We start from the raw sequence: 26,890 nt of genomic DNA, 5'->3' as shown, positions 1-26,890 counted from the left end.
TCTCTATTCTATCGTAATCTAACCTGTCACTCTGATTAAAATGTACGTGGCTGATCATTTGCCGGCTTTTAATCTATCTATCTATCTAGAATATATATACATTTTGAAGAATATTACGTTTTAAAACTATGTGTAAATGATTAATAACATTTCTGTATGTAAAATCTCATGTTAAAATCGCACTGCAGTCGGATGTAGATTGAATGCAAGGTGTGAAAAGTCAGATTGTACTCGCACAAAAAACGCCTGACACTCACATGACACTTGCATTGCACTCGTCAGACTTTCCTGCAATAAATAGAACCGATTTTTAAATCGCTAGTGTGTCTCCAGCCTGTGTATGTAATAGTGGTGTGAGATCAGTGGCCAAGGTCATTTAACCCCTTAAAATTCAGTTACTTATTCAAATCATTAAAATCAATGCCAACTTTGATGCCAATTCTCACGGCCAGAACCCATTTGGGAAAAGCTAAAGTGACATGAATTTCATGCAGGGCATCAAAAAGCATGTAATAATGGTGCCAGATCAGTGGCCCAAAGTCATTTAACCTCTTAAAAATCACTTACTTATTCAAATATGTGAAAATGGGCTGTTTGCCCACTTTGATGCCAGTTCTGATGCCCAGTACCCATTTGGGCCAGGCTAAAGGGACCCGAGTTTGATGCAGGGCATCACTATCTGTGAATTGTAATCGTCAGATCAGTGGCCCAAAGTCATTTAACCCCTTGAAAACACCAGTTGCTTATTCAAATCTGTGAAAATGGGCTGTTTGCCGACTTTGATGCCAATTCTGGTGCCCAGAACGCATTTGGGCCAGGCTGGAGGAACCTTGGTTTGATGCAGGGCATCACTGTCTGTGTATTTTAAGTGTTGTATCAGTGGCCCAAAGGCATTTAACCCCTTAAAAACATCAGTTACTTATTCAAACCCGTGAAAATGGGCTGTTTACCCACTTTGATGCCAGTTCTGATGCCCAGAACCCATTTGGGCCAGGCTGAAGAGACCTGTTTTTGATGTGGGGCTCCCTGTTTTATATGTATGCACTGTGGTATCAGTGGCCCAAAGGCATTTAACCCCTTAAAAACATCAGTTACTTATTCAAATCTGCGAAAATTGGCGATTTGCCCACTTTGATGCCAGTTTTGATGCCCAGAACCCATTTGTGCCAGGCTGGAGTGACATGGATTTCATGTGGGGCATCAGTAAATATGTAAATCAGGTGTTATATCAGTGGCACAAAGGCATTTAACCCCTTAAAAATAGCTGTTACTTATTCAAATCTGTGAAAATGTGCAATTTGCCCACTTTGATGCCAGTTCTGACGCCCAGAACCCATTTGTGCCAGGCTGGAGTGACATGGATTTCATGTGGGGCATCAGTAGGTATGTAAATCAGGTGTTATATCAGTGGCACAATGGCATTTAACCCCTCAAAAATAGCTGTTACTTATTCAAATCTATGAAAATTGGTGATTTGAGTACTTTGATGCCAGTTTTGATGCCCAGAACCCATTTGTGCCAGGCTGTATTGACATGCATTTCATGTGGGGCATCATTAGGTATGTTAATCAGGTGTTAAATCAGTGGCACAAAGGCATTTAACCTCTTAAAAATAGCTGTTACTTATTCAAATCTGTGAAAATGGGTGATTTGTCCACTTTGATGCCAGTTTTGATGCCCAGAACCCATTTGTGCCAGGCTGGAGTGACATGGATTTCATGTGGGGCATCAGTAGGTATGTAAATCAGGTGTTAGATTAGTGGCACAAAGGCATTTAACCCCTTAAAAATAGCTGTTACTTATTCAAATCTGTGAAAATGTGCAATTTGCCCACTTTGATGCCAGTTCTGATGCCCAGAACCCATTTGTGCCAGGCTGGAGTGACATGGATTTCATGTGGGGCATCAGTAGGTATGTAAATCAGGTGTTATATCAGTGGCACAAAGGCATTTAACCCCTCAAAAATAGCTGTTACTTATTCAAATCTATGAAAATTGGTGATTTGAGTACTTTGATGCCAGTTTTGATGCCCAGAACCCATTTGTGCCAGGCTGTATTGACATGCATTTCATGTGGGGCATCATTAGGTATGTTAATCAGGTGTTAAATCAGTGGCACAAAGGCATTTAACCTCTTAAAAATAGCTGTTACTTATTCAAATCTGTGAAAATGGGTGATTTGTCCACTTTGATGCCCAGAACCCATTTGTGCCAGGCTGGAGTGACATGGAATTCATAAGGGGCATCAGTAGGTATGTAAATCAGGTGTTAGATTAGTGGCACAAAGGCATTTAACCCCTTAAAAATAGCTGTTACTTATTCAAATCTGTGAAAATGTGCAATTTGCCCACTTTGATGCCAGTTCTGATGCCCAGAACCCATTTGTGCCAGGCTGGAGTGACATGGATTTCATGTGGGGCATTAGTAGGTATGTAAATCAGGTGTTATATCAGTGGCACAAAGGCATTTAACCCCTTAAAAATAGCTGTTACTTATTCAAATCTGTGAAAATGGGCGATTTGCCCACTTTGATGCCAGTTTTGATGCCCAGAACCCATTTGTGCCAGGCTGGAGTGACATGGATTTCATGTGGGGCATCACTAGGTATGTAAATCAGGTGTTAGATTAGTGGCACAAAGGCATTTAACCCCTCAAAAATAGCTGTTACTTATTCAAATCTATGAAAATTGGTGATTTGCTCACTTTGATGCCAGTTTTGATGCCCAGAACCCATTTGTGCCAGGCTGGAGTGACATGGATTTCATGTGGTGCATCAGTAAATATGTAAATCAGGTGTTAAATCAGTGGCACAAAGGCATTTAACCCCTTCAATACCATACCTCAGTGCCCACTTTGATGCCCATTTGTGCCAGCCTTCTAAATTTTGTATCTGTTTTTAAGTGTATTCACAAAAGGTCACATGACCGCATATTATTATATACTCAGAATGGTTTATTTTTATACAAAAACCTGAAAAAAACAAAATAAAAAATAGCCGAATAAGAAACTGCTGAATAAGAAACCAACTTCAGCCCGAATAAGAAACCAACTTCAGCATCGTAGATGTGACATCGTATCTAAAGCAAATGCTAGCCACAGGAGTGACACTCTACACGATAGACAACATCTTTTGCAGATTGATTGACCACTCTATACGGAGTCACCCCGTCCTGTGCAGTAATGGCATCAGGCTGCAGCGAGCTAGAGTCCGCTATCGAGATTTTGGTCCGTAAATATTATGACTACGCCAAGAAGAAAGGAAAACATGACAAGATGAACAAAAAGGAGTTTCGGGAGATGGTGAAGCAGGAGCTGCCGCATGTCCTGACTGTGAGTACTATGCATATACTATGGTAATATTGCCCCCTATGTACAAGAATATACTATAATACTGCTCCCTATGTACAGGAATATAACTACTATAATACTGCTCCTATGTACAATAATATAACTACTACAATACTCCTCCTATGTACAAGAATATAACTACTATAATACTTTACTCTATGTACAAGAATATAACTACTATAATACTGCCCCCTTTGAACAAGAATATAACTACTATAATACTGTCCTCTATGCACAAGAATATAACTACTATAATACTGTCCTCTATGCACAAGAATATAACTACTATAATACTGCTCCTATGTACAATAATATAACTACTACAATACTCCTCCTATGTACAAGAATATAACTACTATAATACTTTACTCTATGTACAAGAATATAACTACTATAATACTGCCCCCTTTGAACAAGAATATAACTACTATAATACTGTCCTCTATGCACAAGAATATAACTACTATAATACTGCCCCTATGTACAGGAATATAACTACTATAATACTGCTCCTATGTACAAGAATATAACTACTATAATACTGCCCCTATGTACAAGAATATTACTACTATAATACTGCTCCTATGTACAAGAATATAACTACTGTAATACTCCTCCTATGTACAAGAATATAACTACTGTAATACTCCTCCTATGTACAATAATATTACTACTATAATACTTCTCCTATGTACAAGGATATAACTACTATAATACTGACCCCTATGTACAAGAATATAACTACTACTAGATGGTGGCCCGATTCTAACGCATCAGGTATTCTAGAATATGTATGTATGTATGTATATAGCAGCCACATAGTATATCGCAAAGGCCACGTAGTATATAGGAGCCATGTAGTATATAGCAGACAAATACTACGTGGCCTGTGCTGTATACTATGTGGCTGCTATATATATACATACATACATACATATTGTAGAATATCCGCTGCGTTAATACAGGCCACGCAATATATAACAGTGGCCACGCAGTATATAACACAGCCCAAATAGTATATAACACAGCCCATGCAGTATATAGCAGCCACGCAGTATATAACATAGGCAACGTAGTATATAACACAAGCCATGCAGTATATAACAGTGGCCACGTAATATATAGCACAGGCCACGCAGTACATAACACTGCCCACATAGTATCTAACACTGGCCACGTAGTATATAGCAGCCACGCGGTATATAACGCAGGCCACGCGGTATATAACGCAGGCCACGCGGTATATAACGCAGCCCACGCGGTATATAACGCAGCCCACGCGGTATATAACGCAGCCCACGCGGTATATAACGCAGCCCACGCGGTATATAACGCAGCCCACGCGGTATATAACGCAGCCCACGCGGTATATAACGCAGCCCACGCGGTATATAACGCAGCCCACGCGGTATATAACGCAGCCCACGCGGTATATAACGCAGCCCACGCGGTATATAACGCAGCCCACGCGGTATATAACGCAGCCCACGCGGTATATAACGCAGCCGCGTAGTATATAACACTGGCCACGTAGTATATAGCAGCCACGCTGTATATAACGCAGCCCACGCGCTATATAACACTCCCCACGTAGTATATAGCAGTGTGGGCACATATCCGTTTTAAAAAAAAGATAATTAAAACAAAAAATAGTTATATACTCACCCCCTGGGATCCAGCGAAGCTGTCCCTATGCGCGGCTGCCGCCATCTTCCCTTCCCAGAGATGCATTGCGAAATTACCCAGATGACTTAGCGGTCTCGCGAGACCGCTAAGTCTTCTGGGTAATTTCGCAAAGCATCTCTGGTAACGGAAGATGGCGGCAGCCGCGAGCGCATCGTAGGACTACGGAGGGTGAGTATAGTAGGTTTTTTATTATTTTTAACATTAGATGTTTTTACTATTGACGCTGCATAGGCAGCATCAATAGTAAAAAGTTGGGGACACACAGGGTTAATAGCAGCGGTAACGTTACCTGCGGCATAGCGCGGTACGTTACCGCTGGCATTAACCCTGTGTGAGGTGTGAGAGGAGTATGGAGCGGGCGCCGGGCACAGACTGCGGGGAGTATGGAGCGGGCGCCAGGCACAGACTGCGGGGAGTATGGAGCGGGCACCGGGCACTGACTGTAGGGGAGTAGGGAGGGACTAATCAGACTGTGCCCGTCGCTGATTGGTCGTGGCAGCCATGACAGGCAGCTGGCGAGACCAATCAGTACCCCTTAGACAATTATATATATATATAGATAATACTGTCCTCTAAGAATATAACTACTATAATACTGTCCCTATGTACAAGAATATAACTACTATAATACTCCTATGTACAAGAATATAACTACTATAATACTGCTCCTATGTACAAGAATATAACTACTATAATACTGCTCCTATGTACAAGAATATAACTACTATAATACTGTCCTCTGTGTACAAGAATATTACTACTATAACGCTGTTCCCTATGTACAAGAATATAACTATAATACTGCACCCTATGTACATGAATATAAGTACTATAATATTGTCCCCTATGTACAAGAATAAAACTACTATAATACTGCCCCCTTTGTACAAGAATATAAGTACTATAATACTGGAAAGAAAAAGCAATGAAGATCAGCTCACCTCCTCTCAGTCCCAGCGCACGGATCATGCAGTGCTGCAAGTAGTACAAAGGAAAAGCAGAAGTCCAGCGTGGGTGATGTCCATAAAAAATACCTTTTATTCCATTTTTGTTAAAAGCACATAAATCCAAAGTCCATCTTCATATCCATAGACACAAAAACGGGTGATTCCTACCAGTGACAGTCACAGGCTTAAAGTGCATTAAAATCAAACGCGTTTCAACGGTCTTGCCGCCTTACTCATTGTGATAAAAATAAAATGAAAGAGGGCTGCCATATAGGACTAGGCCCATTAGGTTACACCCCCTGATCTTGCAGACAACAGAAACAGGGCAACACCTACAGGTAATTAGTGAGTTTAACCTGAAATTTGCATGTACAAATACTATGCTTAAGGCAGGAGAAAGAAAAAAAAACAAAAACATATATGCAAGAATTATAACTTATCATTCATAATAATTCATAAGATCCTGCCAGATTTTCATGCCTAGGGGGGCTCTGGACTTAAGTTGATACATCCACCATATCTCTCTGTTGGTTATTTTTCTTTTTATATCTCCCCCTCGAAATGGAGCTTTAACCCTTTCAATCCCGCGGACCTCCAATGAGCTGATGTCCCCATTGTGTTTATGGATGAAATGTTTGGATGCAGCAGAGCTCTTATGGGTGATTTTATTCACTGCATCAGACAGGTGCCTCCGTATTCTCACCTTCAGGGGACCCCCTGTGCACCCCACATATTGCTGGTCACAGGTGGTGCAATTAATCAGATACACCACATTGGAGGTGTTGCAGTTAATGTAGTGGTTAATTTTGTACGTCTTTTTAGTGACAGATGAGTGGAATTCCTTACTGTTCACCATATATTTACAGCAGGTGCAGATATTGTGCCCACACTTGTATGTGCCTTTAGTACTGAGCCAGTTTTCTTTCTCTTCTCAAGAACCAAACCTGACTATACAAAGGAATCATGTGAACTTGATACCCTTATGAAACTATTGGAAAAATTACAAACAAGGGAACTTGAAACATGGTGGGATTTTACCACACTGAATGCATATATCAGTAAAAACATGATCCCAAGGGGACTGTGACAAAACACTCCGGGATCGCCTTTGCTGGGGTCAAAGGTCACGTGGTTTGTGCATTAAACTCTGAGGCGGACAGCAGGATTCTGAGCAGACTGACCGTAGGTCAGATTTATTAACGTGAAAGCAATCATAAAACAAAACATAAACATAAATCCTTGCCTGTCCGGCACTAACTAAACAAACACGTTCCTAACTAACAACTGGGGGGCTTCTCCCCCCCAGCTAACATTACATAGATCATGAGCATAGCTCTCACTCACGTTTGTCTCACACAGACAGGCATTCTGTGTGCTCCAGGCTGACACCTGACACCTCCAGCTGGTCAGCCTTTATTCCTGCACTTATTAACCCCTGAGTATCCTGAAAATACTGAGCGGCCTAATTCACATAGGACAGATATCTAGGCGAGATATACCTGCCCCCAACTACCAGACCGACATGACTCTTACAGGACTCAGACTTAAGAAGAAAGCTACCATTACTTTCTCTGATGGCTTTGAGAAATCGTGGTATGAGATCCTAGATAATTGCTCCATTCAGCTTATGAAACTTATTGTTCAAGAGGAAGAGAACGTTTTAGCTTCAGTTCATGAACAAATTGATGAGACTAAAAACTCTTTAAAAGTATACTCATCTCTGAAACAATATGATGAATGGATGAAATCTATTAAATTAAATCTCAGCAAACTGGAGGAATATATTACCCAAACTAAAAAAAGCAAATTTGAACGGGACCATCAGGACTATATTCATAATGAGGTATATGACTGGCATGAAAAAAGACGTGCGCCATATAAATCACCTAGTTCAATCCTGAAATGGAGTAATAGAAATGGACAGATGAATTACCAACAAAGAAGGGTTAACTTCTCTGATACGGACGTCCCTCATGAACATTCAGACGAGTACACCTCAGGAAATACGTCTGATTCCTCCTATGAAAGACAACGATTTACCCCCTCATCGTGACCAAAGATTTGGGAAATGCATGTAGGATAGCTGCGGAGACACCATCACGTGTTTCTCAACGCAAGCAGTGAATAGCCAGACCTTTCCCCAGGGAAGGAACAACCACGGGAAGGGCAGCATCCAATAAAGGATAACATCCAATACAGGAAAACCACCTATGCCAAGCATGGTATCCATCCACAGACAGCTGTTTCGGGGTGTTTGCCCCTCATCAGTGTGGAGTAGGAATCTGGCTATTAGGAGCAGTGCCTAGTAAAAGGCTGTAAAGGCACAGATGATTGGCCTCGGGGAGACCAAAACATCTGAACACCGCGGAGACACCATCACGTGTTTCTCAACGCAGTGATCCAGAACACTGCCCCCATCCCTTATGGGAAATATGCAAATGCATGTAGGATAGCTGCGGAGACACCATCACGTGTTTCTCAACGCAAGCAGTGAATAGCCAGACCTTTCCCCAGGGAAGGAACAACCACGGGAAGGGCAGCATCCAATAAAGGAAAACATCCAATACAGGAAAACCACCTATGCCAAGCATGGTATCCATCCACAGACAGCTGTTTCGGGGTGTTTGCCCCTCATCAGTGTGGAGTAGGAATCTGGCTATTAGGAGCAGTGCCTAGTAAAAGGCTGTAAAGGCACAGATGATTGGCCTCGGGGAGACCAAAACATCTGAACACCGCGGAGACACCATCACGTGTTTCTCAACGCAGTGATCCAGAACACTGCCCCCATCCCTTATGGGAAATATGCAAATGCATGTAGGATAGCTGCGGAGACACCATCACGTGTTTCTCAACGCAAGCAGTGAATAGCCAGACCTTTCCCCAGGGAAGGAACAACCACGGGAAGGGCAGCATCCAATAAAGGAAAACATCCAATACAGGAAAACCACCTATGCCAAGCATGGTATCCATCCACAGACAGCTGTTTCGGGGGGTGTTTGCCCCTCATCAGTGTGGAGTAGGAATCTGGCACTGATGAGCGGCAAACACCTTTATTGGATGCTGCCCTTCCCGTGGTTGTTCCTTCCCTGGGGAAAGGTCTGGCTATTCACTGCTTGCGTTGAGAAACACGTGATGGTGTCTCCGCAGCTATCCTACATGCATTTGCATATTTCCCATAAGGGATGGGGGCAGTGTTCTGGATCACTGCGTTGAGAAACACGTGATGGTGTCTCCGCGGTGTTCAGATGTTTTGGTCTCCCCGAGGCCAATCATCTGTGCCTTTACAGCCTTTTACTAGGCACTGCTCCTAATAGCCAGATTCCTACTCCACACTGATGAGGGGCAAACACCCCGAAACAGCTGTCTGTGGATGGATACCATGCTTGGCATAGGTGGTTTTCCTGTATTGGATGTTTTCCTTTATTGGATGCTGCCCTTCCCGTGGTTGTTCCTTCCCTGGGGAAAGGTCTGGCTATTCACTGCTTGCGATGAGAAACACGTGATGGTGTCTCCGCAGCTATCCTACATGCATTTGCATATTTCCCATAAGGGATGGGGGCAGTGTTCTGGATCACTGCGTTGAGAAACACGTGATGGTGTCTCCGCGGTGTTCAGATGTTTTGGTCTCCCCGAGGCCAATCATCTGTGCCTTTACAAAGATTTGGGAAAGACGCCCCAACTCAAGTATCTCCAAAAAACGGACGAGACGCAGGAGAAGGGGTGGCAGGAAGCATAACAACAAGAAGATATCCACAGAGGCGAAAGAAGGCGAGAAAAATGTGGTAATTAACTTGTCCAGCTATCTAATTAGTGAGACCCAAATGGACATTCTATCTAAAGGTCTCACCTTCTCCCCTACAAATGAATTTGATATGTACAGAACATTACTAGATGTAAATAAATTTGTTCGAAATTTGACTTTAAAATGCCACTTTTTCAAGGAAAAATCTGATCAGGGTACTATACAGAACCTGACCACACAGAGTGACCAGACCACACTGGGTGAAATAGGGACTTTCCAGGAACTTTGCTGCATTAGTGACCTGAGGACCCTTGAGAGTGAATCTATAGAATCCATCAAAAATCTAAACTCTGGTTATAAATCAAAAAAACCCTATTTTTACCCTGTCAATTCAAGACCTAACATCTTGGATTCATTCCAGGAATGCATAGAGGAGGACCTGATAGAACTAAAGAAAAAATCCTCATGTAACCATAACAGACCCAATCTGAGTAAAACAGAAAGGAAAGCTCTGGAGGAGATCAGAGGCAACCAGGATCTCATGGTCAGAAGAGCGGACGAGGAGCTGTGGTCCTACTCAATGCAGGTCTATATGTACAGCAGAACATGGCGATGCTGAATAACAGCAGCACACATAGGAGACTACAGCATGATCCCACTGAACTGTTCCAGAAAAAACTAAAACACCTGCTTTCTGAGGGTTTTGCTATAGGGGCACTGGATAAAAAACTGTCTGAGGATTTATTTGTGGAACACCCTATAATCCCCATCTTCCATTCCCTGCCTAAGATCCACAAGGAGGTCTTCCCTCCTACATTCAGACCCATAGTAGCAGGGATTGGAAGCATGGGTGAAAACCTCAGTACCTGGTTGGATATGTATCTGCAACCACTGATTTCTAGACTACCAGGTTATATAAAAGATACAAAGCATTTGATTTCCTCCCTGGATAAGACTGCATGGTCTGGAGACTGTATCTTCATCTCCTGTGATGTGGAGGCCTTGTATCCCTCCCTGATGCATGACCTGACTATCTCCATCCTGTGACTACACTCCAGCTGTACAGGAATTTTTTATTTCCTCTGTGGACTTTCTCCTCAAACATAACTTTTTTTCCTTTAACAAAGAGTTTTTTTGCAGGTTTGCGGAGCCCGATGGGCGCAGGGTTCTCGCCATCTATCGCTAACCTGTATATGGCAGCCTGGGAGAGCTTGTTCATGTTTTCACATGTTAACCCCTTCTCCCCCTATATTAGGTGGCTGGGGCGCTATCTGGACGATCTGCTCCTCATATGGGAGGGACCTGCGGACTTGATACCTGAACTTATATATATATGAATGATAATGAAATGAATTTGAAATTCACCTATACAATTGGTGGTAGAAACATTAATTTTTTAGATGTCACTTTAGATCTAAATTCAGATTCAATCATCACAATCTCCCCTTTCAGGAAACGTACCGCGACTAATTCCATATTACATGCCAAATCATGTCATCCGAGACATGTAATAAAAAACATACCTGTGGGGGAACTCTACAGGTTTAAGAGGAACAGTACCACCAAGGAAGTCTATGACCGGAGTAAGAGGGAGGTGAAGGCCAGGCTGGCTCATAGGGGTTACCCCAGCTGGATGATGCAGAGGGCTGAGACCATTGTGGAGGATATAGATCGGGATACTATGCTGAATAAGGCGAGTAATACCCGTGTGTCCAGTGAGGAGCATATCACCTTCACCACTACATACAGCCTTCAGTTCAAAGAGATTACTGATATCATCAGAAAAAGAATCCCTATGCTGAGCCAGGATAAAAAGCTGAACCAAATCCTGGCCAAACCAGTGCGCTATATCGCTAAAAAAGCCCCTAGTCTGAACGACATCTTATCCCCCAGCCTCTTTGTTAAAGAGGCTACGTTTACATTTGCGGTCTGCGCCGCAGCGTCGGGCACCGCAGCTTCGCCGCATGCATCATGCGCCCCTATATTTAACATGGGGGCGCATGTACATGCGTCGCACTTGCGTTTTGCGCCGCATGCGTCACTGCGGCGCCCGCGTCCGGGCGCAGAGGACGCAGCAAGTTGCATTTTTGCTGCGTCCAAAATCAATGAAAAAAAGGACGCATGCGGCACAAAACGCAGCGTTGTGCATGCGTTTTGCTGCGTTTTTGTTTGCGTTGTGCGTTGCGGCGCCGACGCGGCGCACAACGCAAATGTGAACGTAGCCTTAGTGAGGACAAAAGGTTAAAAGAGAAAGAAAACTGGCTCAGTACTAAAGGCACATACAAGTGTGGGCACAATATCTGCACCTGCTGTAAATATATGGTGAACAGTAAGGAATTCCACTCATCTGTCACTAAAAAGACGTACAAAATTAACCACTACATTAACTGCAACACCTCCAATGTGGTGTATCTGATTAATTGCACCACCTGTGACCAGCAATATGTGGGGTGCACAGGGGGTCCCCTGAAGGTGAGAATACGGAGGCACCTGTCTGATGCAGTGAATAAAATCACCCATAAGAGCTCTGCTGCATCCAAACATTTCATCCATAAACACAATGGGGACATCAGCTCATTGGAGGTCCGCGGGATTGAAAGGGTTAAAGCTCCATTTCGAGGGGGAGATATAAAAAGAAAAATAACCAACAGAGAGATATGGTGGATGTATCAACTTAAGTCCAGAGCCCCCCTAGGCATGAATATCCGGCAGGATCTTATGAATTATTATGAATGATAAGTTATAATTCTTGCATATATGTTTTTTTTCCTTTTTTTTTTCTTTCTCCTGCCTTAAGCATAGTATTTGTACATGCAAATTTCAGGTTAAACTCACTAATTACCTGTAGGTGTTGCCCTGTTTCTGTTGTCTGCAAGATCAGGGGGCGTAACCTAATGGGCCTAGTCCTATATGGCAGCCCTCTTTCATTTTATTTTTATCACAATGAGTAAGGCGGCAAGACCGTTGAAACGCGTTTGATTTTAATGCACTTTAAGCCTGTGACTGTCACTGGTAGGAATCACCCGTTTTTGTGTCTATGGATATGAAGATGGACTTTGGATTTATGTGCTTTTAACAAAAATGGAATAAAAGGTATTTTTTTATGGACATCACCCACGCTGGACTTCTGCTTTTCCTACTATAATACTGCTCCTATGTACAAGAATATAACTACTATAATACTGCCCTCTATGTACAAGAATATAACTACTATAATACTGCTCCTATGTACAAGAATGTAACTACTATAATACTGCTCCTATGTACAGGAATATAACTACTATAATACTGCCCTCTATGTACAAGGATATAACTACTATAATACTGACCCCTATGTACAAGAATATAACTACTATAATACTGTCCTCTATGCACAAGAATATAACTACTATAATACTGCTCCTATGTACAAGAATATAACTACTATAATACTCTTCCTATGTACAAGAATATAACTACTATAATACTGCCCTCTATGTACAAGAATGTAACACTACTATAATACTGCTCCTATGTACAGGAATATAACTACTATAATACTGCCCTTTATGTACAAGAATATAACTACTATAATACTGCCCCCTATGTACAAGAATAGAACTACTATAAGGCCGGGGTCACACTAGAGAGAAATTCGGATTTATGAGAGGTGCAAAAACAATGCATTGCACAAGGACCAATGTTTCTCTATGGGGCAACTTCCATCAGCCGTATATTTCTCGGTCATATTTTATGGGCTGAGAAAATCGCAGCATGCTCTGTTTGTCAGCGTATTGCGCAAAAAATCCGCCAATGAAAGTCTATGGGGGCAAGAAAAAAACGGATTACACACAGACCATGCTTGTGAATTGCGAGAAATACGCACCAGTGTTCTATAGAAAAGCCGTTAATTCAGTGCGGTGTACAGTAAAATCACCCTAATAGGTTAGAATAGAATTAAATGAATGTCTACACAACTACACATAGTGTGTATATACAGTTATATGAAAAAGTTTGGGCACCCCTATTAATCTTAAGCTTAACCCCTTCAAGTCACGGCCCTTTTTCGTTTTTGCGTTTTCGTTTTTCACTTCCCTCTTTCCCAGAGCCATAACTTTTTTTATTTTTCCGTCAATATGGTCATGTGAGGGCTTATTTTTTGCGGGACGAGTTGTACTTTTGAACAACACCATTGGTTTTACCATGTCTTTTACTAGAAAACGGGAAAAAAATTCCAAGTGCGGTGAAATTGCAAAAAAAGTGCAATCCCACACTTGTTTTTTGTTTGGCTTTTTTGCTAGGTTCACTAAATGCTAAAGCTAACCTGCCATTGGGATTCTCTAGGTCAGTGATTTTCAACCTTTTTTGAGCCGCGGCACACTTTTTATACTTAAAAAATCCCGGGGCACACCACCAACCAAAATGGCACAAAATGACACTAAAACAGTACATATTCTACATATAGTTAATAATATAGATTCTAAATGTATTTATACTCACTCAGTGTGAAACCTGGGCCTGTTTCGATAAACACAAAAGGGATATCCTGGCAGGAATGGTGGAAAGACACACACGAAGCTCTTCCTCAACAGTTCTCAGTCTCTCCCTGTTTTTAGTATTTATCGCAGTCAAGCTTGAGAAGCCCAGCTCACATAGATATGTGGTCGAAAATGGGAGCAATGTCAAAATAGCTTTGTTGGCCAGAATGGGGAACTCCTTGGTAACAGATAACCAAAAACTGTCCAAAGGAAGATCAGCAAACTTTAGCTTTAAACCGCGATCTTGCTTCAGTTCAATGAGTTCCTCTTGCTCCTTTAAAGTCATGTCCTTTCCAGCAACGGATAATGAGCTGTATGGGTCCCTAACCCAGTCAAGGCATTCTGTGAAGGTTGAAGAGAAATAAAACGATAACTTCTCCTCAAGAGTTTTCAAATGTCTGCCAATCACCTCGCACATTGCAGCAGTGTTGTCATCATGCAGTTTCTCGGTGAGCGGGAACATCTGAAGGTTGCCACCCTGCACATGTTGCTGCCAGAGCTGCAACTTTAAATGGAATCCGTTCATTTTATCAGTGCTTGTAAGCAGGTTTTCATTTCGGCCTTGCATCCGTGTGTTAGTTCATTCAGATATTGAAATATATCAGCCAGGTATGCCAGCTTTGCACACCACTCATCACTTGCAAGCAGCTTTGAATAATCGGACCTCTCGCAACTCATACACACGGGCCAGCACTTTGCCGCGTGACAGCCACCTGACCTCCGTGTGGAGCAATAAGATTTTATGTTCAGCTCCCATTTCTGTACACAAAGACGCAAATAAGCGACATCTCAAAGGTCGCGTCTTCACAAAGTTCACTATGCGCACAACATCATCCAACACGGGAGCTAGATCTGCTGGTAAGGTCTTTGCAACGAGGGCCTCACAGTGCAAGAAACAGTGGGTAACAAGAACATCTGGGTTTCTTTCTTTAACCCTACTTACAAAGCCTTTGATAAGCCCGACCATGGCTGCGGCTCCATCAGTGCAGACACCTGTGCAGTTTTCCCATGTAAGCCCACTTTTATCAAGATATTCCGATGTGACCTGGAATATTACCTCTCCTGTTGATTTTTCTGGCAGTGCCTTGCAAAATAGGAAGTTTTCTCTAATGGCTTCTCCATCCACAAAACGCACATTGGCCAACAGCTGACAATGTCCACTGATATCCGTCGACTCATCAAGTTGCAAGGCAAATTTCTTACTGATCCGCACCTTTTCCAAAACAACTGTTTCAATGTCCGCAGACATGTCATCAATCCGTCTGGCAATTGTGTTATCAGAGAGAGGCACTTTAGCTATCTCTTTGGCTGCGTCAGGGCCAAGCATCTCATTTACAATAGCTTTACAAGCTGGCAGTATTAATGTTTCTGCCACAGTGTGTGACTTTTTTGATTTAGCTATGAGTTCAGTAACAATGTAGCTAGCTTTGAGGGCTCTCTCATTTACCTTTGTGCTTTTTCTCAAAAAAGTTGCCCCTTTCTCATTGTTTGTACGTAAGCGTACAAAATACTCCATCGGCTTGTTTTGAACGGAAGGGTGTTTCATTTGGAGATGGCGTTTAAGCTTGCTTGGCACCATGGCGCTAATGGATAGCTTCTCACCACACACCAAGCACAGTGGTGTTGGTGCTGTCGCATCCCCAGTGAAAGTAAATCCAAATGAAAGCTTTCACTGTATTGCCTTGAGCTCACCGTCTTGTCTTTTTTCTTTTGTCGACCTCTCATACTAGGGCCTTCATCTGGGTTAGAATTGTGTCCAGGGTCCTGTTCGGCATTTGCCTTTTCCATTCTCGAATGCTTCTCCATCACTGCTGAGATAGTGTGCGCAGCCACACACTAAAATAGAAGAGTATTACATTATCTGCCACACTTAAAGGACCTCTGCCAGGTACTAAAAGTACCAGCTCATATGCTGAGTATTCTGCCAACAGTTCATATACTCAGGCAAAAGCTCATATAGTCAGCAACAGCTGATTAACTGTTAATGAGCTGTTGCTGACTTAATGATTATACACAGCATTATTGGCGGGCATTACCTTGGCGGCGGGCAAATGCGAGAGTCTCTCCGCTCTCAGGATGACGCGCCAGCCTCGGTGACGTCATTAAGTCGCGCGAGCGTTCAAAGCTCGCGCATGTGTTATTCCGTGACTGCGCATCGCTGCGCATTGCCGGGGAACAAAACAAAGGGGGCACCATAGTTTGGGGAACTTTCCCTGCGGCACACCCGACCATGTGTCGCGGCACACTAGTGTGCCGCGGAACACTGGTTGAAAATCACTGCTCTAGGTCATTACGAGTTCATAGACACCTAACATGTCTAGGTTATTTTTTATCCAAGTAATGAAAAAAAATTCAAAACTTTGCTTAAAAAAAAAAAAAAAAAAGTGCAATTTTTCCAGTACACGAAGCGTCTCCATTTTTCGTGATCTGGGGTCGGGTGAGGGCTTATGTTTTGCGTGCCGAGCTGATGTTTTTAGTAATATCACTTTTGTGCAGATACGTTCTTTTGATCGCCCGTTATTGCATTTTAATGCAATGTCGCGGCGACTAAAAAAGCTTAATTCTGGCGTTTCGATTTTTTTTTTCGCTACGCTGTTTAGCGATCAGGTTAATGCTTTTTTTATTGATAGATCGGGCGATTCTGAACGCGGCGATACCAAATACGTGTAGGTTTGATTTTTTTTTAATTGTTTTATTTAGGATGGGGCGAAAGGGGGGTGATTTAAACTTTTATATTTTCTATATTTTTTTTCATATTTTTAAAAACATTTTTTTTTTACTTGTGCCATGCTTCAATAGCCTCCATGGGAGACTAGAAGCTGGTACCACTCGATTGGCTCAGCTGCATAACAGCGATCATGAGATCGCTGCTATGTAGCTGAAGTGCAGGTTTGCTGTGAGCGCCGACCACAGGGGTACGCTCACAGCAGGCCGGCATTAGTAACCATAGAGGTCTCAAGGACCTCTATGGTTACCATCCTGATGCATCGCCGACCCCCGATCATGTGAGAGTGGTCGTCGATGATGTCGATTTCGGTCGGAAGCGCCGGTTAAATGCCGCTGTCTGCATTTGACAGCAGCATTTAACAGGTTAATAGTGGCGGGTGAATGGCGATTTCACCCGCCACTATTGCGCGCACATGTCAGCTGTACAAAACAGCTGACATGTCGTGACTTTGATGTGGGCTCACCGCCGGAGCCAACATCAAAGGGGGAGACACGACATGCGCCGTACATGTACGGCGCATGTCGTGAAAGGGTTAATGTTTTATAAAAATTGTTTTTTTTCGCAACAGCTATTTGTTTCATATATCTAATAACTGTTGGACACAGTAATGTTTCTGCCTTGAAATGAGGTTTATTGTACTAACAGAAAATGTGCAATCTGCATTCAAACAAAATTTGACAGGTGCATAAGTATGGGCACCTCACCAGAAAAGCGACATTAATATTTAGTAGATCCTCCTTTTGCAAAAATAACAGCCGCTAGTCGCTTCCTGTAGCTTTTAATGAGATCCTGGATGAAGGTATTTTTGACCATTCCTCTTTACAAAACAATTCCAGTTCAGTTAAGTTTGATGGTCGCCGAGCATGGACAGCCCTCTTCAAATGATCCCGGAGATGTTCAATGATATTCAGGTCTTGGGACTGGGATGGCCATTCCATAACAGTGTAATTGTTCCTCTGCATGAATGCCTGAGTAGATTTGGAGCGGTGTTTTGGATCATTGTCTTGCTGAAAGATCCATCCCCTGCGTAACTTCAACTTTGTCACTGATTCATGAACATTATTGTCAAGAATCTGCTGATACTGAGAGGAATCCATGTGTCCCTCAACTTTAACAAGATTCCCGGTTCCGACATTGGCCACACAGCCCCAAAGCATGATGGAACCTCCACCAAATTTTACTGTGGGTAGCAAGTGTTTTTCTTGGAATGCTGTGTTTTTTGGCCGCCATGCATAACGCCTTTTTGTATGGCCAAACAACTCAATTTTGGTTTCATCAGTCCACAGGACCTTCTTCCAAAAATAAATTGACTTCTCCAAATGTGCTTTTGCATACCTCAGCCGACTTTGTGGCGTGCTTGCAGAAACGGCTTCTTTTGCATCACTCTCCTATACAGCTTCTCCTTGTGCAAAGTGCGTTGTATAGTTGACCGATGCACAGTGACACCATCTGCAGCAAGTTGATGCTGCAGCTCTCTGGAGATGGTCTGAGGATTGTCCTTGACTGGTCTCACCATTCTTCTTCTCTGCCTTTCTGATGTTTTTCTTGGCCTGCCACTTCTGGCCTTAACAAGAACTGTACCTGTGTTCTTCCATTTCCTTACTATGTTCCTCACAGTGGAAATTGACAGGTTACATCTCTGAGACAGCTTTGTATCCTTCCCCTGAACAACTATGTTGAATAATCTTTGTTTTCAGATCATTTGACAGTTGTTTTGAGGAGCCCATGATGCCACTCTTCAGAGGAGATTCAAACAGGAGAACAACTTGCAAGTGGCCACTTTTAAGTAGCTTTTCTCATGATTGCATACACCTGGCTATGAAGTTCAAAGCTCAATAAGGTTACAAAATCCAAAATAGTGCTTTAGTAAGTCAGTAAAAAGTAGGTAGGAGTATTTAAAACGAAAAAATAATAAGGGTGCCCATACTTATGCACCTGTCAAATTTTCTGTTAGTACAATAAACCTCATTTCAAAGCAGAAACATTACTGTGTCCAACAGTTATTAGATATATGAAACTGAAATAGCCGTTGCAAAAAACAATTTTTATAAAACATTAAGCTTAAGATTAATAGAGGTGCCCAAACGTTTTCATATAACTGTGTGTGTGTGTGTGTATGTATGTGTATATATATATATATGTGTATATATATATATATATATATATATATATATCATGGACAAGGTATTGCGGGTAAAACAAGTGCAGATTATGCAGGCAAATGAAGCAGGACGACGGCCGTTTCACGCAATAAGGGCTTCCACGGGTCCAGATACGGTGGTAATACCTTTTCCATGATTTTTATAAATAAAGGACTAAGGTTGTTTTCTCCAGTCACCTTCCACGACAGCAGTATCGGAGGATGTCTCCCCGCCCTAATAGGGGACAGGAACAGGAAGAGGTTAAATACCCTCCCCTTCCTGCACCCACCAGTGTTTTTTCCTGTCCCCTATGGGGCAAGAAGAGGTTTCCGATAGTGCTGCCGTGGCCGGCGAACGGGAGTGCTGCTTACCTATCAGCCGGGCAGTCGCGGTCGGGAGCTCCGCTCTCCTCCTCTCCCAGACTGCTCCCATCTCCGCGGTTTCCGCGCGACTTGGGACCTCCGCCCGCTCTCCCTGCGCCACTTTCGAGTGGTAAAGCAGAGCGGTGTAGTGCTCCGGGGTCCTCCTGCAGCTCCCCGGCTTCCTCCTCTCCCACATGCTGCTGCGGGCTGGCGCGCGCGCACCGGAAGTGCCGCGCTCCGGGACTTCCGGTTTTTTCAAACGGAGAATTGGCGCGCACCGGCCGGCATTCTACGCCTAGGAACAGCAGCGGCGACCGGGGCGGGTGTCTGGGACCCCCCCCCCCCCCAGGGACACTTGGAGAGGAGGAGCACCAAACTCGCTGGAATCTCGGTAAGACTATTTATTCCTGACTGGGGAGCCCTCCTAGTGAGACATCTGTCTATGACTGTATCTCTGACGGTATGGACGGCGACAAACCCTCTCACTCTGCCACTGCAGAGCCCAGCGCACACCCCTCTACTGTAAGTAGCGGGATGATGTCCCTTGCTGTCCATGTTTTCCTTTAAAAAGTTTAAGCGGCTCAGTCTACCTTCTCTCTCGTTCCAGGGAGACAAGGTCACTGGTACTAGGAAGCCCAGCCGCAAATGTGGTGCTTGCTCAGCCAAGCTCCCCTCAGCGTACACAAAGAAGCTCTGCCAACCATGCACAGACGAGGTGCTGCGTAGCGAACAGCCTTCTTTAATGGATAGTATTAGAACCCTCATCAGGGAGGAGGTTCAGTCCTCTATGGCAACCTTCTCTCGAGCCCCGACCCCACAGCCTCCCCCTCCTAAAAAGAGAAGATTGGGCCGGGTAGCCTCAGACTCTGACTCAGGCGAGATACATACCTCAGGGTCAGAATATAGCTGGGAAAAAGAGGGTTCTACTTCCACTTCTGCTCCCAAATCCGATAGCAGAAAATACCTCTTCTCCTCTGAGGATTTGGAAGAATTGATCTCCATGGTGAGAGGCACCATGGGGGTAGAGGAGGAGAAAGAGGACCACTCCGTACAGGATGAGATGTTTGGGGGTCTGAAACCTAAGACGGTAAAAGGATTCCCCATACATGAAAACATCGAGAACCTTATTCTCCAGGAGTGGAGCCTGCCAGAGAAGGGACTGAACACCCCATCTGAGTTTAAAAGCCGTTTTCCCCTGGAGGGAGATTGCTCTTTATTTGATATGCCCAAAGTGGATGTTCAGGTGTCAAGGGTAACCAAGAAGACGGCCCTACCCTTCGAAGATGCCTCCCAACTGAAAGATCCTATGGATCGTAAAACAGAGAGCTTACTGAGAAAATCTTGGGACACCTCAACCAACTTACTGAAATCCAACGTGGCCTCAACATGTGTGGCCAGATCGTTGTTTCTTTGGCTTCGTACCTTAGAGAACCACCTCGTACAAGGTACATCCAGGGAAGACATCCTTAATTCTCTCCCCTTGCTCCAAAAAGCAACCGGATTCCTTGCGGACGCTTCCGCGGAATCAGTCCGAGTGGCCGCTAGATCCGCTGTCCTTACAAACTCAGCTAGGAGGGCCCTGTGGCTTAAGTCTTGGGGAGGAGACATTACCTCAAAGTCTAAACTTTGTGGTATTCCTTTCCAGGGCCATCATGTCTTTGGGCCAGCCCTGGATGACATCCTGGACAAGGCGTCAGACAAAAAGAAGGTCCTTCCAGAACAAAGGATCCCGAGGAAGCGGTTTTTTCGTCCCCCTCGTGAACAACCAACCCAACAGAACTATAGGGGAAAAGGCAAAACGGGGCGATGGAGCTACCCAAAAGGGGGGAAAACCAGAAACATCATGGTTCCCCAGCCCCAGCAGTCCTCGGAGAAACAATGACTGCTCCCAGGTCGGGGGTCGACTCTCGGATTTCCTCTCCAGGTGGCAGGAGATCACCAGGGATCAGTGGGTCCTGCGTACCATACGGGACGGCCTAAAATTGGAATTCGAGAGTCCTCCCCCTTACCATCTAACGGTCACTTCCCCACAATCTCCAAAACTTCAGGAGGCTCTGAGGGCGGATATTCTAAACCTACTCCGGGAAAAAGTAATTTCCCATGTACCTCATCGGGAAAGGGGAGAAGGCCATTACTCCCATCTCTTTTTGGTGAAGAAACCCTCAGGGAAACACCGTATCATCGTGAACCTGAAACCCCTAAATCAGGTGATAAGATATCAAAGATTCAAGATGGAATCTATCAGATCAGCAATCCCGTTGATTGGACGGAACTGGGTAATGGCCACGTTGGACCTGAGGGACGCATATTACCATGTGCCAATACATCCAGACCACAGGAGGTTCCTCAGGTTCGCCATTTCCCAGAACAATCGGATCAGCCATTACCAGTTCAATGTCCTTCCGTTCGGAGTATCATCTGCCCCACGGGTCTTCACCAAGATCATGCTGGAAGTGATAATCTTTATCCGACAACAGGGGGTCTGCGTCATTCCATACTTGGACGACTTCCTCCTCATAGCACCGTCAGCTTCTCGCCTCAATCAGGACGTGACAAAGGTTCTCAACATCTTAACGTCTCTCGGGTGGATTCCGAATCTGGAAAAATCGGATCTCCAACCATCTCCACAGAAGAAATTTCTAGGAATTCTTCTGGACTCCGAGAAGAGAATGTCCTTCTTACCCAGGGACCGTCGGATCGATCTTATCCACAAGATCTCCAGATTCAGAGTCCAGAAATTCCCAACTCTAAGGGACTCTATGTCAATCCTGGGTTCTCTAACATCATGTATCCAGGCAGTTCCCTGGGCACAGGCCCATACAAGGACTCTACAATCTCATATCCTGTCCTATTCAAGAGGACACCAGATGGCCCTATCCAGGAAGATCCCTCTTCCCACTCATGTGAAATCCTCCCTTTCATGGTGGCGGAACCCCCGAAACCTACAGCGGGGAGTCAGCTGGGATCAGACCCCTCTCCAAGTCCTTACAACAGACGCAAGTCAGAGAGGTTGGGGTGCCGTGATCGAGAAATCCCACTTTCAGGGGTTGTGGTCTCCAGATATGAGACGCAGCTCCTCAAATCTGAGAGAATTAAAAGCAGTGGAGGAGGCGCTAAAAGCCTCATCGGCCCTCATCCAGGGTCACCATGTACGGGTGATGTCCGACAATATGACCACTGTCGCCTACCTCCGACACCAAGGGGGCACGAGATACTCAAGCCTGAAATTAACTGCTGGAAGGATTTTTTCCTGGGCAGAGAAACACCTCCTGTCCATCTCTGCAGTACATATAAAGGGACTGGACAACTCCCAGGCAGATTACCTCAGCAGGAGGGATTTTCATCCGGGGGAATGGTCCCTAAACCAGGAGGTGTTCATGTCCTTGGTCCAGAAGTGGGGAACCCCCGAGGTGGACCTGTTCGCCAGCAGACAAAACACAAAGGCAGACAATTTTTTCTCTCTAAACACCTCAAACGAAACTCGAGGATTGGACGCATTCTCCCATCCTTGGGAATTTACCCTAGCATATGCCTTCCCGCCGATTCCGCTACTATCCAGAACATTGCAGAAAATCCGGATAGATCAAGTCTCGACCATCCTGATAGCACCATGGTGGCCAGGAAGAAGCTGGTTCAACGCGTTAATAGACATGTGCCTGGAAGGTCCAATCCTACTTCCCCAGAGACGCGACCTGCTTCAACAGGGCCCTCTGTTTCATCCAGACCTACACAAGCTGAAGTTAGCAGCCTGGTTTCTGAGGCCGAGATCCTGAAAGCCAGGGGGCTTTCTCAAGACGTGATTGAAACCCTACAAAAAAGTAGGAAACCGATAACCAATGCCATCTATGGGAAAATATGGAAGAAATTTTCTTCATGGTGTTCTCCGAACAAACCAGATCCATTTAACCCGAAGATTGCTCAGATCCTTCAATTTCTTCAGAAGGGCTTGGATTTGGGACTCTCGCCAAGTACCCTAAAAGTCCAAGTGTCGGCACTCGGATCTTTCTTTGACCAAGATCTGGCAAATCACCGATGGATCAAACGGTTTATAGCTTCGGCAACAAGAATCCGTCCAAGACGTCTCATCCACACCCCTCCGTGGGACTTGAATCTGGTCCTAAAGAGTCTAACCGGTGACCCGTTTGAACCCCTTTCAGCCTCCAACTTGAAAATCTTGACCCTAAAAACTGTCTTTTTGGTGGCTATCACTACCGCCAGGCGCATAGGGGAGATACAGGCTTTATCAATCCGAGAGCCATTCCTGACCGTAACTATGGACAGCATAATCCTGAGATTAGACCCTTCCTTTATGCCTAAAGTGGTCTCTGAATTCCATAGAAATCAGGAAATTATTTTACCCTCTTTCTGTCCGAATCCATCTAACCCAAAAGAAGAAGTCTTTCATACCCTGGACGTCCGCAGAGTAGTCCTATACTACCTTCAACAAACAGAAAGTTGGAGGGTAGATCAGAATCTATTCGTCCAGTGGTCAGGACGAAATAAAGGCAAGAAGGCAGCCAAAAGTACAATAGCAAATTGGATTAAACAGGCCATTAGCCTTGCCTACTCATCCCAGAACCTGACTCCTCCAGCTTCTCTAAAAGCACACTCCACCCGTGCAGTCTCAACTTCCTGGGCAGAGAGGGGTAGCGCATCTTCGGAGCAGATTTGCAGAGCCGCCACCTGGTCATCAGTTCATACTTTCACCAGGCACTACAGGCTCAACTTCAACAGGGACCTATCGTTTGGCAGACGAGTTCTCCAGGCTGTTGTCCCTCCCTAAAGAAATTAGCGGTTGGTATTACTCCGATACTGCTGTCGTGGAAGGTGACTGGAGAAAATAGAATTAGAACTTACCGGTAATTCTCTTTCTAGGAACCTTCCACGACAGCACTAATTTCCCTCCCTATCTGATTTATGTATTAAACATTTCCTGCACTTAAGTTGTAACTAAACATGCTACTGTGTCCAGAAAAAAACACTGGTGGGTGCAGGAAGGGGAGGGTATTTAACCTCTTCCTGTTCCTGTCCCCTATTAGGGCGGGGAGACATCCTCCGATACTGCTGTCGTGGAAGGTTCCTAGAAAGAGAATTACCGGTAAGTTCTAATTCTATTTTTTTCACCAACAATTGGAGTGCTGCTTCAAGGTGAAGGTTTCTGGAATGTGTCCGTGATTCAGAGCTCATTCATCCTTTAACAGTGAGTACTAAGAGCAGTTTTTCTCAGTGCCATTCATATTTCTTCTTACTGATTTGCATATATATATATATACTAGATGGTGGCCCGATTCTAATGCATCGGGTATTCTAGAATATGCTATTGCCCAGCCACGTAGTATATTGCCCAGCCACGTAGTATATTGCCCAGCCACGTAGTATATTGCCCAGCCACGTAGTATATTGCCCAGCCATGTAGTATATTGCCCAGAGCCACGTAGTATATTGCCCAGTCACGTAGTATATTGCCCAGTCACGTAGTATATTGCCCAGCCATGTAATATATAGCACAGCCACTAGTATATTGCCCAGTCACATAGTATACTGGCCAGTCACATAGTATACTGGCCAGCCACGTAGTATATTGCCCAGCCACGTAGTATATTGCCCAGCCACGTAGTATATTGCCCAGCCACGTAGTATACTGCCCAGCCACGTAGTATACTGCCCAGCCACGTAGTATACTGCCCAGCCACGTAGTATACTGCCCAGCCACGTAGTATACTGCCCAGCCACGTAGTATACTGCTCAGCCACGTAGTATACTGCTCAGCCACGTAGTATACTGGCCAGCCACGTAGTATACTGGCCAGCCACGTAGTATACTGGCCAGCCACGTAGTATACTGGCCAGCCACGTAGTATACTGGCCAGCCACGTAGTATACTGGCCAGCCACGTAGTATACTGGCCAGCCACGTAGTATACTGGCCAGCCACGTAGTATACTGGCCAGCCACGTAGTATGCATCATATCCCTGTTAAAACAAGAATTAAAGTAAAAAATAGTTATATACTCACCTTCCGGAGCCTCAGGATCGAAGCAGCCGGTTACCGACGCTCCTCTCGCGCTCTGGTCTGAAGCTTGCATTGCGGTCTCGCGAGATGATGACGTACCGGTCTCGCGAGACCGCACGTCATCATCTCGCGAGATCGCAGCATGGACCGGTTACCGGAGCGTTGCGAGCATGGAAGGCCTGTTGTGGATCCGAGGGCCGAAGGAAGGTGAGTATATAACGTTTTTTTTTATTATTATTATTTTAACATTAGATATTTTTACTATTGACGCCACATAGGAAGCATCAATAGTAAAACGTTGGTCACACAGGGTTAATAGCAGCGTTAACCGACCGCGGCATAGCGCGGTCGGTTATCACTGCCATTAACCCTGTGTGAGCGCTGACTTGAGGGGAGTACGGAGCTGGCACTGACTGCGGGGAGGAGGGAGCGGCCGTTTTCTTCCGGACTGTGCCTGTCGCTGATTGGTCGCGGCAGCCATGATAGGCAGAGGCGAGACCAATCAGCGAATGAATATCCATGACAGACAGACAGGCGGAAGTGACCCTTAGACAATTATATAGTAGGTAGATATATATATACCGTATTTTACGGCGTATAAGACGACTGGGCGTATAAGACGACCCCCCAACTTTACCAGTTAAAAAATAAAATCGTCTTAAAAGTCGGGGGTCTTCTTATACACCCTATGTCGTCTTATAGGGCCGGTGAATATGTGCCTTTTGGGGGGGGGGGGGGGTGTGATCCTGATGACGACGAGGGGGCGTCTCACAGGAGAGTGAGTATCCCCCATTACCTTATCATAGCGCTGCAGCGTGGGGTCTCTGTGCTGGGAGCGGCGGCTGCTGTGCTGTGGTGCGGCGGCTCCTCTTCTGCAGTGTGGGGCCTCTGGTGCTGTGGGGTGGCGGTGGCGGCGGCGTATCTTTATGCAGTCGGGGCTCCTCCGGCATCTCATTAAAGCCTGGAGGCCCCGCCGGCAACTCCATCGGTACAATGCGGTGGCCTCCGGGAAAATGGCCGCTGCTCAGATTCAGATCTCGTCCCGAGATCTCGGGAGACGAGATCTGAATCTGAGCAGCGGCCATTTTCCCGGAGGCAGCTCAATAGGTGCGATGCGGTGGCCTCCGGGAAAATGGCCGCTGGGGGCTGCGCATGCTCAGATTCAGATCTCGTCCCGAAATCTCGGGACACGAGATCTGAATCTAAGCAGCGGCCATTTTCCCGGAGGCCACCGCATTACACCGATGGAGTTGCCGGCGGGGCTTCCAGGCTTTGAGATGCCGGAGGAGCCCCGACTGCATAAAGATACGCCACCGCCCCACAGCACCAGAGGCCCCACACTGCAGAAGAGGAGCCGCCGCACCACAGCACAGCAGCCGCCGCTCCCAGCACAGAGACCCCACGCTGCA

General features: G+C 45.0%; 1 protein-coding gene across 5 annotated transcripts in view; it reads left to right on the top strand.

The window, feature by feature from the left end:
* LOC143766844 (protein S100-A16-like) overlaps positions 1 to 26,890 on the top strand; it is a 338,554-nt gene that overhangs the window by 10,437 nt on the left and 301,227 nt on the right. For 2 of the 5 annotated variants that reach the window (XM_077254855.1, XM_077254864.1), the window contains exon 2: positions 3,136 to 3,329. In XM_077254855.1, coding sequence (XP_077110970.1) covers positions 3,180 to 3,329 — 150 coding nt within the window. In that variant the 5' untranslated portion in view covers positions 3,136 to 3,179. Of the gene's footprint in view, positions 1 to 3,034; positions 3,330 to 26,890 lie in introns of those variants that run through there. The other 3 variants (XM_077254847.1, XM_077254840.1, XR_013213647.1) reach the window with 3 other exon arrangements.

The sequence above is a fragment of the Ranitomeya variabilis genome, chromosome 1 (genome assembly GCF_051348905.1).
Source record: "Ranitomeya variabilis isolate aRanVar5 chromosome 1, aRanVar5.hap1, whole genome shotgun sequence".
NCBI classification, from domain to species: domain Eukaryota; kingdom Metazoa; phylum Chordata; class Amphibia; order Anura; family Dendrobatidae; genus Ranitomeya; species Ranitomeya variabilis.
Note: the sequence above shows the minus strand (reverse complement) of the source record. Positions and strands in the feature narration are given on the sequence as shown.